Source organism: Seriola aureovittata, chromosome 2 (genome assembly GCF_021018895.1).
Source record: "Seriola aureovittata isolate HTS-2021-v1 ecotype China chromosome 2, ASM2101889v1, whole genome shotgun sequence".
Lineage (NCBI taxonomy): Eukaryota > Metazoa > Chordata > Actinopteri > Carangiformes > Carangidae > Seriola > Seriola aureovittata.
In genome coordinates this window covers 8,778,460-8,793,937 of record NC_079365.1, presented here as the reverse complement: position 1 = coordinate 8,793,937, position 15,478 = coordinate 8,778,460, and the positions used below count along the sequence as shown (strand labels likewise).

General features: G+C 40.4%; 1 protein-coding gene across 1 annotated transcript in view; it reads right to left on the bottom strand.

The window, feature by feature from the left end:
- Positions 1–15,478, bottom strand: part of suclg2 (succinate-CoA ligase GDP-forming subunit beta) — an 89,318-nt gene that overhangs the window by 34,741 nt on the left and 39,099 nt on the right. Inside the window, exons 5-9 of the mRNA XM_056403339.1 lie at positions 13,459–13,611; positions 12,257–12,346; positions 10,834–10,930; positions 6,678–6,839; positions 5,306–5,448 (exon numbers count right to left, since the gene is read on the bottom strand). Coding sequence (XP_056259314.1) covers positions 5,306–5,448; positions 6,678–6,839; positions 10,834–10,930; positions 12,257–12,346; positions 13,459–13,611 — 645 coding nt within the window. The remainder of the gene's footprint in view (positions 1–5,305; positions 5,449–6,677; positions 6,840–10,833; positions 10,931–12,256; positions 12,347–13,458; positions 13,612–15,478) is intronic.

Genomic DNA, 15,478 nt, shown 5'->3' with positions numbered 1-15,478 from the left:
ACACACACACACACCAACAAGCACACACTCACAGGTTAGCCTCACAGTTCCTATCACACACAGCCAGTGGGGGCTGAAATGGTGTATCATGATCAGCTCTGTGATTATGCAACATTAACACATGCGTATGAACATACCTCCGTGTTTACCTGGGAGGTGCTTCACCCAGCTGAACTGATGCTAATGTGCCAATCTGTGCCTCTTTCACCTCAGAGCGGCGCACGCTGTACAGCTACGGCAGCGTGCAACCAGCCAACAGGAGAAGCAAAAACATTAGGCGCTCTTTAACATTTAATGTATACTTTACGTATGAACACTAGGCCTGTCACAGTAACTATTTATCGACTTCTCGTACAATATATGGGCATGACCTCGATACTTTTTGCTGACCTCCATATTGCCTGTTGTGTTTACAAAAGAACGTCACCAACGTTTTAGCCAACAGGATGCCACAATGAACAGCAGGATTTTCACCACCATTATAAGATTTGAACGCAGCTCCTAAGGGTCTTTTCAGAGCTTAAGCTGAATGAACAGAAAAAAAAAATATGCTGACACACATTTTGCTGTCATTTCTGGTTGCGCTGCATCTGTCCTCTCATCTGCTCTCTGAGTCAAGAGTTTCTGTTGGCGGTGCCACACACACTCACACTCACACTCACACACACACACACACACACACACACACACACACACACACACACACACACACACACACACACACACACACACACACACACACACACACACACACACACACACATACACACACACACACACAGAGTGAACCAGGTGAAGGGAAAATAACGCCCTACTCGAGGCTAATAGGTGTTTTTCCTGACCTATAATTCCAGCCAGAAAGTTTGGAAGAATCCAAATCGACTTGATTTCAAAGCTGCTCTCCTCACCTCTGGTTCAGGAACATTTTGGGTTTAAGCCGAATGAAAGACGACAGCCAGCGTTTCCCACACATAGGCTCTATTTTGTCGGCCCGCCCTGATAGATAAAAACACCTTATTTCAATCTCTCTTCAAACTAACAGATTTTTGGACACACGCCTGTCTGAGTTGTGTGCGCTGAAGTTACTGAGCGGGAACTAGAGGCTTCTCTGTGCACAGCTGCCTAGCAAGCGTCTACCAATAGTCTGTATGTGAGATGTGTAGGGCACATCTGTAAATTGTAGCTATAGCTCCCCTGAACTGCATGAGTCTCTGCATGCACATAGGTCACATGTTGCACCACCCAACACCATGAGTAAATTGTCATCCGGTGAGAAACACTGAGATCCCATTAACAGAACTTGTTTTTATTATTGTTACTTGTGTTATTTGTTTTATTTACTGAGGATATTTTAATATTTTTTTACATTCCAATTCCAATGTCTTTTAAAAGTTCATTGTTCTTTGAAACTACATGTTATATGTTAATATATTGCCATTATATCAGTGGCATAAAATGGTCAATAATATGACAATAACGATGTTTATCGGAATTATTTTTGGGACAATATATTGTCGAATAAAAGTTAGTTATTGTGAGAGACCCAATGGACATGGATTAAGGGTGTCACAATATGCTGGTTTTTAATGATTGTCTTATCTGAAAAATCTGAGATTTATTACTGATTGTGAATAAAAACACAAAGATAGCCAGCAGACATAACCCCACAATTCATCTCCATAGTCATCACCCTGCTATTCTGCTAAATTATAATTACATTCAGTTGATCAAAAGCCGGTTTTGTGGCTACTCACTGACGACCCAGTGCGGATGTTTACACATGCATCGTACAGAATAGTGCCTCATGATTTCATTTACCAGCGAACTGCTTTATGTAAGAACACAAGTTCATTAAAATGTGTGTGGTGATACTATATCTGGCAACATGATATATAGTATGGTACTATATTATGCATTTGCACTAAAGATGGAAGATGTACTTTTCTAATTAAAAGTTGAAAATTAAGTTTTGATATTATTATAATGTGTTTATTGAGAGATAATCATTTTTTGGCATGATATCTAATAGTTTGATATAGCAGGAGTTTTAATACCGAAATACACCAACAAGGGTGTGTTTTAGAAAAATGTCATCATTTACTCTAGCCTTTAAAAATTACAGAAAACAGCCTTAAGCCCTGAGAATAAAATGGATGTCGAGTTGGTCAAAACATCCATCTGCCACTTTCTTTACGGCACAGGCACAAGGCAATAACGAGGTTATTTGGCTGTTGGTATTTGCTGCCTGGTTGTGCTTGCCTACAGGTGATGTGAGGGAAACCTCAATAAATTCAGCCATTCTGTCAACAGACTGTTCTATACGTGGATATGAAGAAAGTGGAGCTATTTATTTTAGCATGGAAAATAAATATGTCTCCGCTTAAAAAGCCGGGGGCCTAAATTCAAACAAAGCTGAATGGTCTAGTACACCCAGCTGAGCTACATAACATCTCACATATTTAACACACACTAGGCTGCACAATCGCTTTATGATTTACTTTTTTCTCCCAATCATTTCATTTTGACTTTTTTTTTCTTTTTTTCTTATGTTCACATACAGTATCCCCGTTTCATCTGTTTTCTCTTCCCCTTTCTTTCAGATAATAATAATGTTTAAGGTAATGAATGCTGCACGGGTAGATAGTGGAGAAGTGAGCAAACAAGAAAGAGGAGGCTTTGTCATCTCAGGCTCCGTCTCTGCTATTTAGTGCCAGCAGTACACTCACATCACTTCCACTCCTCTCAGCACAATGAGCCTGAGACATCAAAGCGGAGACCGAGAGGGAGAGAGCGAGAGAGACGGAGGCAGGGAGACAAAAGCATAAAAATGACTAAAGGAAGAAAGACTGCAAGAGAAGACAGACACCAAAATACCTGTTTTTGTGGAAATGTGTGGCATCATTAAAGCAGGATATTCCCTGCTGAACTGCCTGCCTGGCCACTGAATGCATTTCTTTCTTTTCCACAGCGAATAAACCATTTTAATCGCCCCAGTCAAAAGTCACAGTTGTCTCTAATAAAAAGCACATATTCATGTTTGCAGCAGAACATTAATGGCCTTCCCTACAGCAGCTATTGAGCCTGTTTTGTGCAGTACCAGTGAAAGTAAGCATCCTCATAATATATGCTGTCAAAACTATTAGCTGAGAGGAGAAGAAATGTTTAAAAAAACAGTAGAACAATAACAATGTGAAATGTGAGTGAATCAGTCCGTGTGGGACTTCAAAATGTGAATAAATAGTCAACAAAGGGTCTTACATTTCGAGGCCATAAGCACTGATTGCCTTGATGTTTAAGACAAATAAGGAGAACAGTGCTCTCACCATAACTTATTGACACATGAAATCAATAATTTTTGCCTTGTCACATTCACCTAGGACAGCATGATTTTAATTTCAGTTCCTGCTCATATTTTTGACTTTGGGAGTGGTAATTTGTGTAAAAAAAAAGAAAAAAAAAGAAAAAGAAACTAAATGCAAATGAGCAGCGCTCTCTCTGGCTCTTATTGTGAAATGATTAACATTCCCTCCACAGATCAGAGCAGGTTTCTCAGCTCCCCTGGTTGAAATGCTAATGGTGCTTTCAACCCAGTTTAATGTCAATCCTATTCTACTTTTTTCCCTGTTAGGGAGGAGCTCCCTGTCTCTATTTCCATACACAGCAGCAGGAGGGACAGGCAGCAGGCTTACTCCCCCATCTGGATCTGGGGAATCAGCCCAAGACAGAAAGAGAAGGAGGAACAGGAGGAGGGTGGAGGAGGATCCCTCTTGTCTGGGTGGGAGTGTTTTTGGCGGAGGGGGGTGAGTGCAGACTTTAAAATGATGAATTTGCTTCTGCAGAATCCCACCTCGTTTTAAAAGGGTTCAATAATAATAGATGGAGGCCCCATACCAGCAGAGAGTGACAAGTCTTTGTAGTTTTCTCTCTCCATTATTGATCACATTTCTTTTTTATCCACCATATTCATTTTTATTTTCCCCCACAGACCATTGGGTTGAATTCACGTAAAACCAAATAGAATCTACACACAGTGGAAATGTGAGCAAGGCAATGTATCACCTGCTGGGGTGTTAAAGGTTGGTGGGATTTTAACATTCATCTGCAAAGGTGTGCAACAGTGGTCTGTTCACTGCTGTGTGATTAATATGAGGCAGAAAGTGTCGCAACCATTTATACATCCTCACTGCTCACACTGAGCCATATGAAAGATTAGTTTTCTTGCAGTCTAATATGGATGGAATTATATATTTAAGGAGCAGACTGTGTATCACAGTCAATGTATATGTATTCAAAACCTCTCCATTATCTGTAGAAGTTCAAATTAAGCAAGCTAGCCCTACTCTAGCAAGATTAGAAAGCAGACATGTCATATGAAGGGAAAGTGTGAGCTGCAGGATGCCGCCTCGTGCCTCAATAACCTGTTGAGGTATACTTGCTGTGGTGGTCAGTATCAACAACCAGTAATGGTAAACTGTATATTTTAATATAGATTTCAGAAAATGAGTCTGAAACATACAGCATTTTTGAAAGCATGTAGTGCCAAGTCAAACCAGCATGTGTAAATAAAGGTTTTTAAAAAAGGGAGCAGAAGACTGAATTGCTATCAAACACTGCTCTGTATTCTGTACAACCAAGCCTTGCCAGAGATGCTAACACAGAGGCAACCGGAGATCAGTGCAGGGATGAAGGAGTGACAGCAGCAGGGGAATTAGCAGTGTGATGACTGTCAACACACAATCAGCGCTGCGGTGTCGTTACAGGGCTCACATTGTTTAGTTTGGAGTTATTAGCTTTCTGAACATAGAGCTGAATCACTTGTAAAACACCCCAAGCTGCCACTCACCCAGAGCAGCAAGACTTTCAGAGGCACGCTTTGATTTAAAATTGTTTATTCATTTTGTGTTGCATATGAGCCCGTCTTGTGTTATAATGTGCGCATGCAGATGCACATGTGATAACAAGTCTTTAAAAGAAAAGACGGAGGAGAGATTTATAATACCACTGCTACTGAAAATGATGCCGTATAATCACACTGCCTCCCAGAGTCTGTTTCCCTCAGTGAAACATGGACATATGCCAAGGTCCCTAGTCTAATGAGCGCTGTTGTCTCTGTGACAAAGCACTAACCAGACAGATAGGCCTTTATGAGTGTGATATGACAAGCTACATGACTGCAATATCAAATACTATTCAGCAGGTGGGGGAACTGTTTCTTTTCTAATCAGACTTTTTCTTTGAATATGGGCTTTAAAATAAACAACAGTATTATGTATTTGATTTGAAAATGCAACTTTGTTTTCCATACCTTAGGATCAGCGGTGAGCAGCTTAAAGGCCTCATACACCTGCCTCTCTTTGACTCCTCCACCCAGGTCCAGGAAGTTAGCTGGCTTTCCTCCATGCAGGTCAATGATGTCACATGTGGCCATGGCCAAGCCAGCTCCATTCACTGTGAAAATTCACTGTGTTCAATTGATATACAAAAACGTATTCTGAAATATAGAGGATAACTCAAAAGCCAAATGGGTGGGCCCTATTCAGAGTGAGACTTATGGTGTCAAGCATGTTGAGTGAGTGTTAATGGTGCTACAGCCTCACAATAACCTAATTCACAATGTATTACATGTATTTTGAAGTACAATGAAGATAAATCTGACCATTAAGTCCGGAAATTGAAACAAAAGTCCCTGAGTGTAAAATGTGACGCCAACAGCCGTGAGTTAATTAACATAACATCACCAGCCAGTGAAGGAAAGATGACATGTACTGTAAGAACACCCATAAAGGAAATCTAGCAGCAATTCATCAACCAAAGAAGAGCAAATAGCTGAAAGAAAATGTCACACTTAAAAAGTGAAGCGGTCTTCTAATCAGGAACATTCAATGCGTCAAGTCGGGCAACACAGAGAAAATTTGATTATGACTCGACTCTTGACTTCAGAGAAAAGAGTGTTGATTAAAAGAGGTTCTGCTGCACTTTTTTGCAGCCCGTGTCATCATTTAGCCAACTGCCAGTACGGCTACCCTGCTGAGTTGTGCATGAGCCAAGTGCACAAAAATGTCTTACCTCATTTGGTTTAGCCAAGCTGAACTTGTGTCCTGGCAAGCTCCCCGACCGAGGTCTCAATAAAAGGGAAATTCGCTTTAACAGCTGTCACTTTGGTGGCTTACAGAGCTCTCAAGGAAGCTGCAGGGCCTTAAAAGCTGTTGTTACTTTAAGAGAGGCTGGGAGCTGGGGATGCAGAATGGGGTGTGTGTGCGTGTGTGTGTGTGGGGGGGTAGTGCTAACAGACATCTAATGTGTTTATGAGGCTACGGGGTAAGAAGTGAGAGCACCTGTTAGTGCTGCTGTACACTGTAAAAGCTTTGATTTATGACAAGAGAGGGGGCCTTTAATGAGAATGCTAACAATCTGGCTCACTGGAGACTTTCTGGGCGGATTATAGCTAATTAGAACGCATTGGTTATGGCAGCATTCCTTCTGGAGTCCTCAGAAAGCTGCTTGTAATGTGGACTGGAGGAGAGCCCAGGCTGCCTTTACTTTGACTAAGTTTTAACTGTGTCCGAGCTTTTCACTTACGTGACTTAAGAGACACATTAAAGTCTTATGCCAGGAGGGGTTCACTTATTGATGTATGTGTGTGCGTCTGTGTGCAGGAATGAGGGTTGCTCCCATACCAAAACATGCAATGTTGCCATCCAGTCCAATATATTTGAGGTCCCACTTGGCTGCCTCCATCTCTGTGGGGTCGCTCTCAGTCATGTCGTCCATGGCGAACACGGCCTTCTGACGAAACTCAGCATTGTCGTCAAAGTTGATCTTGGCATCAAAGCAAACCACTGGGGCAATGGCATGAAGGAATGGAAAGATGACAAAGACAGAGTTAGAGACAGCAAAATAGGAAGCATAAAAGTGAGACAGAAGAAGATGGCAGGCGGGGGAAAAGGGAAGAAGAAGAAGAGGATTTCAGACATAAAAAAGCCCACTAATTATCATTTCTAAAACCTGAAATTAATGAACTGAGGGGTGTCCCCTCGGCCTACTGGTCTTAATTACTTCAGAGGATGGCTCACTAAGGCATGTGTTTTTGACACTGCCTCTAAGGGATAGACCATTATAGTAAGTGCACATTTCCTTTACACTTCAAAGAGAGTGTATTTCAAAGAGAACATACTTGTGAAGCTACCTGGAAAAATATCAGGCAAAAATTTTTATAAATTAGTTTAACCCTTGTGTATCCTTTTAAAAATAATTACACTGAGGTCCTTGAGGACAAAAATGTCCACCACAAAAAAAAAATTGACATAAGAATATTATATATTTAACGTTAATCTGCATTTTCACTGAATTCATTTTTTAACCAATATCAGTCCTGATCTACCAAATATTTATTCATTTACATTTAAATCAGTTTGTTTATATAAAGCCACTGTTGATTTTTATGAATTATTTTCCATATACTGAATTGTAAGGGGATCTTCAAAGCTGAACATCCGACATACAATATAATATATTACATTCAATTAAGTTTGAAGGCACTTGCATGCAGGTTGGGTGAAAGAGAGAGGGATAGAGACAGGGGGTTGGGAATTGTGACCTGCAGTAAAAATTACAGCTTTTGGACTCTTGGCAAAATGTGTGCCATATGTAATAACACAGCCAAAATGAAAAAATTAAAAATGAAAAGGACAAAAATGCCCCTAAGGATGCACACGGGTTAAGAGCTTTGTGTTTACACAACAGCACTTAAATAGAAAGTCGAAATAAAACAGTAAAGGCAAAATTGGGAGTAATTATAAACATCTATACTCTTATATACAAAATTATTTAGTTGTCCACTATTTGGTTTACACATGGCACGTTTTAACCAGTCTGTAAACCTTCTACCATTAAAAATATGACCATTATGGTTTAAAGAGAAACTATGGTAATGGCAGCCTTGGTAACTTAGATCACTAAGTTTCCTAATGAATGGCACATTGCAGGTTAACAGACAACCAGATAAACCACGTTACCTTTTCTCACTCTATAGAGAGATAGTGAGAAAAAGTAACAAAATATTGAAGCATGGCGACTGACTTCAGGATTGACATACAGACAAAGACACTTATAGACACACAGAACATGCAGCAGGCAGACTCTCCTGGGACTGGGGAGTAGACATACTGTGTCCTCCAGGTACAGTAGCTCTCTCACTACACAGTTCCTTGTTTTTGTTTTGATACATCTATTATTGTAGTCCATCTACAAAATATTATGGGTTATTGTTATTTCCAAATGAGACAAAAAAAAATACAAATTCTTCATCCTAGAGAAATTTTCCTTTCCGATACATGTCTGTTGAATGCCTGGATAATAGCTGCACTCCCTTGTGACGTGAACAAATCGAACCAAAGACTGAGTTGATTTTAATGTGAAGCTTGTCTACAAAGCCTGCCTCAGTCACAGCCACTGCTTCTCCCTGCTGGTAGAAAAAGGGAACTCGTACCTCTTAGTATAAATCCACCGTTTGAAAGGATTCATTTTAATCATTAATATTCATAGGAAGTCATGAGACAAACTCCTTTTGTCAATCTTTGATGAAGCATACTTTGAACAAGAATCTGTTTTTTGAGGAGACTAAATAACATCAAAGATGTGACGCATCTTCAGCGTCTTGTAATACCTCTTGATAGGATGCATCACAGTCAATCTGTGTATAGTCCCACAGACAAGACATTCACTCTTATTTCTTTGGGAGACAAACAAAGTTCAATGCAAGTTCAGCATGTGCAGCATCACAACTGCTACAATATCCTTCGTGACTAAGTGTTTCTTACTTGAATGAAGAGCACCTAAAATGTTAACCTGCTAACCTCCACTTGTGTCATGTTGTCAACTGGCAACACAGGGACTGAAATTTTTTTTCTGATTTTCTTCATGAATTCAAGCGTTTTCAAAAAGAGGAGGGGAAAACATATACAAATATTATAGACAGTGGACTGAGGCAGGCTCTGAGCCTATGGTTTGTACCTGGAACCATAACTATGGTAATTAGTGATCCAAATCTCTAGGCAAACCATTAGACACAAAAGTCGCCTGGTACCAGCTACAGATCTTGAAGACGATTTAGAAAAACAGGCAGTGACAATTAGTATGCCGTCTTTGAGGGGTGTCTGCAGATATCAGTCAATTTTATAACTTTTAAAGACCTTTTCAGGCCCAAATATAATACAAATCTAATAACATGTTCTGAGCAAATCATGTGGGGAGGTTTCAGTTGACAAGTGGCAAGAGGGGCAATTCTGGGATTCTTTTTAATGCAGTGCAACAGAGACGGTCGGACGCTTGTTGAAATAGTCCAACTGCCAATTTAGAGCTCCATTCAACATTAGTACCATTTGTTACACAGCCTTTACTGCATAACAATGATGAGATGAATTTGGTCTTCAGTCTCATTGTGACTATTCATATTTGTACAATGCATTATTTATTTTCTACAAGACAATACATTTATTCTCAAGCTAATTACTTGAAGTTAATTTCAATTGAATATGTAACAGGCTGCATTACAATAAAGAATCGCGAATGATCATTCTAAACCTTTTAATTTGTTATAATCCCCCCTTTCATCCACTCAAAGACATTAAACAGAAGGGTTCCTGGTTAGTGTATGTACAGTAATGTATTTTGGGTTTAGCACATTGTTACATTAGGAATAAGGTAGATGTACAAGTAGGCGAGATATAGGACACAGAGAGGTAAGTGATAGTGTGATGATCTAACAATTATTTCTGAATGGGGCTTGACAGGCAAATATTTTATGTTTTGTTTGATTCTCAGATAAAAAGTTTGAAACTTAAGCTCTTGGTGCTGAAGACTTCAACTATTTATGCAACAAAAAGATAACGGGAATGGTACTCAGAGTGCGCCAGTGCGCATACCCTCGCCAAGGTGAAGTATTGAGGAAAATGTCGGAAAATGCACAACAATGTTAAGGAAAGTGATTAAAAATTCCTTTAACCGGTTCTCCACCAAAATTGGATAGGTTCCTCCCTGGCCTGTGTCCCATTCCTGCACCAAGTGTGCAAATCTAATCAATTTAGTGCTTTTTGCATAATCGTGCTAGCGAATAAACAACATAACCTCCTTGGAGGAGGTAACTATTGAAATACATTTGATACAATGTTGACACTGAAAATAAAACCTCAGTGCAACTGTAACAGTTCACTGACTTATCACACTAGATATACAGTATGCAAAATGTAATTAAAGTCATTTCTTAGTACCTGCTAACACCCCCAGTGTGATGCTTATAAGATGTTTTCCAACACATACATAGAATATCCCTGGGAGGTTACTCATGACGGATGTGCTTGTAGCTGCTGCTGTAATTTGTAGTTCCTCATTACTAGTTGATGATAGACTGTACGCCTTTAGTTAATCATCAATAACTAGGAAACATCAAAAAACATCAACATGCTATAAATATGGAAAGCTCTGCTCCCTGAAGCCACTTGGATTTTGATCCAGACAAAGTCATCCAGACAAGAATCTGACGTCAATGTGTTGCAATTACACTTCACATTCTTAAATTCATTCAGACCTGAGGAGATAGTGTGCCTGTATCTCACAGTCAGTGATTAGTGGGTGGCTGCATGTTCATCGTGAAATTTTGAATTCTCTATTTAAAGTGTTCAAATATTACAGCGCTTTAGTGTGGTTTAAGGACAGTTACTGACAGGAAGCACATACACACATAATGCACACAAGACAGAGACCAAGTCAACACACACAGACACAGACACAGACACACATACACACAAAACAGGCACTTTCTATGATACAAGGTACCTTGTCCTTCGGGAGTCTCTCCGAGAGGATTGACTTCGACTTGAGTGGCGTCGACTTTCAGGAACAGATCATAGAGCCTCTTAATCTGATCTGCTGCCTGCGTGGTCCACAGAGGACAGTAATTACCTGATGGTTCGGCTCTGAGCAGCCGGCCCCGCCAAGGCCACTCAGCCTCCCACACAGGCTACATAAAACATGGCAAATCACCTTCAACAGTGCTCTGTCTGAGTTTGTTTTTTTCATGAATGTGTACGTCTCTGAGCTGAAAATTTTGTCACTTCACAGTAAGCAAATAAGACATGGATTCAAAGCTAATGTCATTGCAAAAATATATACGATTATAACAAACGTTTCAGTAGATTTCATATACCTGTAAGTGCTGTAGTTTTTTTTTTTTTTTTTCTTTTTTAAAATACAGGATTGATATTTACAAACAATAAGGCAGTAAAAGATGAATACAGCAACACAGAAATGGCAGAATACTAAAATCATCACGGTCAAAATCCCTATTTTAAAAGGGATCTCAACTGATATGTCTTTTTGCTGCATTCCACGCAATAAGGGTGTTTTAGAAGAGCTGTAATTATATCTGAATTAAACTGTCCAGCAACCAACTCACAGCAACCAAGGAAAAACATACTGACAATGCAAACACTTAACCAATGACTTTCTATTTCTCTTCTTGCCTGGTTAAAATCAATGCCCATTCAGTATCCTGCAAAAGAACAATCAACTACAATGGGATGTAACCGAAGATGAAACATCTTCGACTCTCAGTTTGTTTTAGAAGTAGATTCGTTTGGCTCATTTATGCGTATTCCATGTGTTAAAGATTCTGAGCTAATCTGATTTCTCATGCCATGGAGCCTGTGGAAAAGAAAACAAATTAGTGATCTGATGCCAAGAAACAAATGGATTTGAGATGAACTCTACGTCTAAGCCCACATACCTATTCTGAATCTGAACTCGGGGTGTCACTGTGCCGTTTTCCCTTGGCTTCATATTTTAGCAGATAATGCCGCCTGAACATCGTAAAACTTAAGCTGACAGGAAAAAATATTTGTTTCACTGTCCTGAAAATCATAGGTTGTCCATTGAGATGAGTTTTGTTTCTTGCTGGATGATTCACTCACAAAATCAATGTGCATCATGTTCTATCAAATAATGGTATCATTAGTGATGTCGGCTCCCTCAGCCTGGCACAGTACTATGCGTCACTGCCAGATATGACAATAGACCACCTGGCAAGTGTGTAGTGCAATGACACTTTCACAACTTGCCTTTGGAAAACTAACAATAGTTACCAAAGTTTGGTTTGTTTGTGAACCAGCATGCATCAGTCTTTGTATGTGTGCGTGTGTGTATCGTAGATCTTTCTGCCTCTTCTTTGCATTGTGGCTTTAAAGCCTTCAGCACCCATTACCTGTCTCTGCAGAGGTCCTTTGAAACCCAAATTAGCTGCCATGCGAAGCGCCTGGTCGTCTCGCACACCTTCAAATATATCTATGACTTCCTATAAGATTTGTAGTGAAGGAGGGAGGGAGGGAGAGAGAGAGAGAGAGAGAGAGAGAGAGAGAGAGAGAGAGAGAGAGAGAGAGAGAGACGCAGAGAAAAAAACAGAGAAAGGGAGTGAGAGAGAGAACAGGAGGCTCAAACACTGGGCTATAATTTGACACAAAGCGGATGTTCATATTAAACTGCCGACATCATAATTAAGCAGTGGCAAGCTGCCAGACATGGAGAGAATAGACAGTTGGGACTGAAATGGTAGATTTATGATCATTAGACCCTCGTTTCTTCGGCTTTTAGATAGTGAGAAGCTCTTTTTTTTTCCATAAGATTTCAGATTGAAGAAAACAAGAGAATACAATTGCAACTGTCGTTAGCAGGTATGGACCAAATCTGTATAAAATAGGTCTGGACCATATAGATTTTAACGAGATGACTGAATGGTGTACTGCACTATCATGTGTGTTACATAGCAACACTATAGCTGTGTATTACATAGGTAATCTGAAATCTTCAGGGCAATAATGAATGATAGAAATCAGCTGGATCTTAACTATTCTAATGTCTATAGACTTAGAAGAGAAAACTATATAACAATAGTAAATGCAGGCATATTCCATCTGTGATGCTTAAGTGATACGTCTGTTAACAATGACCTGTTGCCAAGCAGCAAAGTGACTACAATGGATTAAGGTCTGTAATGAAACCTAATGAATAGCAATATAAAACACAGAGGGCTTCTTCGTGTGTGTCTGTGTGTATTTGTTCATGTTAAGCTCTAGTGTGTGGTTGTTTGTGTGCGTTGTGTTCAGCTGCTGCTGCGTGCATGCAGACAAGGACGATGAATTCATTGACTTAACAGAAAATCTGAACAGAGCACAGCTTCCATCTGTAAGACCCACTGGGAATTCCAGTCCTGGCGTGATGTCAAGTCAGATACAACTTCAATTTTAGAGTGAGATCATTGAGCAAAGATGGCGAAGGGTCTGCACTTTTAAGTTCCATTGCTCCAGACAAGATTGATCGATTTAAACCTCTGCACCGTCTTTTTAAGGCTGATAAAATGTCATTCTCTTATTCAGCTCATTTAATATTGTACCACCACAAATCACATACCTTAAAGATGAGTTCTGGGGTGCTGGCAGCGACCTCCTCGATATCCATACCTCCCTGGGGACTTCCAACCATGACAGGACCATTACAGGAGCGGTCCATTAAGATGGCAAAGTAGGTCTCCCTGGTAATGTCAAGGGCCTCGGCGACCATCACCTGGACATGGCACAGCAGGAGAAAGTGATGCCAATTAGACTCACGATCACTTTAAGACAAACAAAAAATCCCATTTCAGTTTTTGTTGATTTCTCCTAGTGTTTAGCAAACCTCTGAAAATCTTGCATTTTCACAACTTACCGACTATTTGATACTGCACTGAACACACAGACACATAAGCGGGGTCAAAATCTATGAAGCATCTCTGTTGTTGTGAATGAGAGAAATGGGGGGGGGGGGGGGGGGGGGGGGCGCATAAGCAGAGGGGAGAAGCAAGCAAGAGGCTCCTTTGGAAAAGAAAGAAAAAAAATTTGCTACAAAATATAATTTGTTTGGTTGCGAAGACGCTGCAGGTTTTCTAGATGGAGTGTTTATTTGAACATGCTTCTGCTTCCACCCTATCGCCCAGCGAATGAGGATGGATAGCCTTGTCTACACTCCATGTTAACAGACAGCACACCTTTCTCGCTGTTCAAATGCTGTCTTCTCGGGGCGTCGTGTAGCGTAGTGGTCTAAGCAGGCGCCACATGTGTAGAGGCTACAGTCCTCGCTGCAGTTGGCCCCGGTTCGAATCCCGCATCGGACGGCCTTTCGCTGCATGTCATTCCCCCTCTCTGCCTCCCTGTTTCCTGTCTCTCTCCACTATACTATCAAATAAAGGCATAAAAAAGCCCAAAAAAATATACTTAAAAAAAAAAAAAAAAAAATGCTGTCTTCTCCAGTCACTCAAACGTCCCCTGTCATTTGACTTGTAGCCTGATTCTTCAGTCAAACTAAACATATTCTATTCCCACTGTGACGGTCCCCTTTTTTCCCCTCAAATCCTGGTTTTGTCTCAGTCTTCTCCCACAGCCATCTCTCAAACCTTTCCTTATCTTCTCTCTGCATCCCTCTACTGGTGTCATGACAGCAAATCCATGTAGCTGCAGATGTGCTGCCCTTTTTTTCTGCGGTGTTCTCTGCTCTGTGGTGCAGTATGGGTAAAGGATTGTTGCGAGTTCCATTGGCAGGTTGACAGCAAAGCGTCTCAGTACACCGGTGTTTCCCTACCATTGCCTGGGGGGATTGCCCCCCCCCATGCCCACAAGAAACCGAAGGAAAAAAAATAAATAAAAAAAAAAAAAAAGAAAATTTAAAATATTTTAATTGTTTTTTGACTAATTTATGTGCACTCGCTTAATTTTAGAGATTGCCCCAACTTCAGAAGCTAACAGGCCTTTACTTGAAGCAGGCTTTTATTAGAGGCAGGTCTTATTTTGATCTGCTTCTGTTTGCCCTGCTAAAGTTACTGAGTTATGGTGTTAATACAATCTAACAAGGCTTTTACTGTGACACATTTGCGGCTTAAAATATGCAACATCAGCCGGACAGAATAAAAGGATGACAAAGCAAAGTGGGTCAAAATGAATGAATCAAATATTTTAGATGAGTAATACAGAACAACAAAGTGTTGAAAACACCATGATTATATTGTTGAATCTATTAAATTAAAGTGTAGGAATGTACATTATGCCTAACTGGCATAGGGAAAACACTGCTCAGTATTCATCAACGGCTGTTCTGTTCAAATGAATGAAAAACAGTGTGACACACATTTGTTTCCATCTAGACGCAGCAGTAGAAGCAGGAGCAGCAGCCCCTGTTGGGTGTAGCCGGGGTGAACAGAAATGAGGAGAGACAAAGAAAAAGTGCAAGACCCACAAACAAGCCACAGGCTGAGAGGGCTTCATCACCTGGAAATGTCTGTTTTGAGGAGGCACTGCATGCAGCATGCGAGTAGAGAAAATAATATTCCTGCTTGTTAGTGGCACATAGAAACAGTTGTTTACCAAACACTTTAAATTCACAGTGGGCCTTTTATTTATGC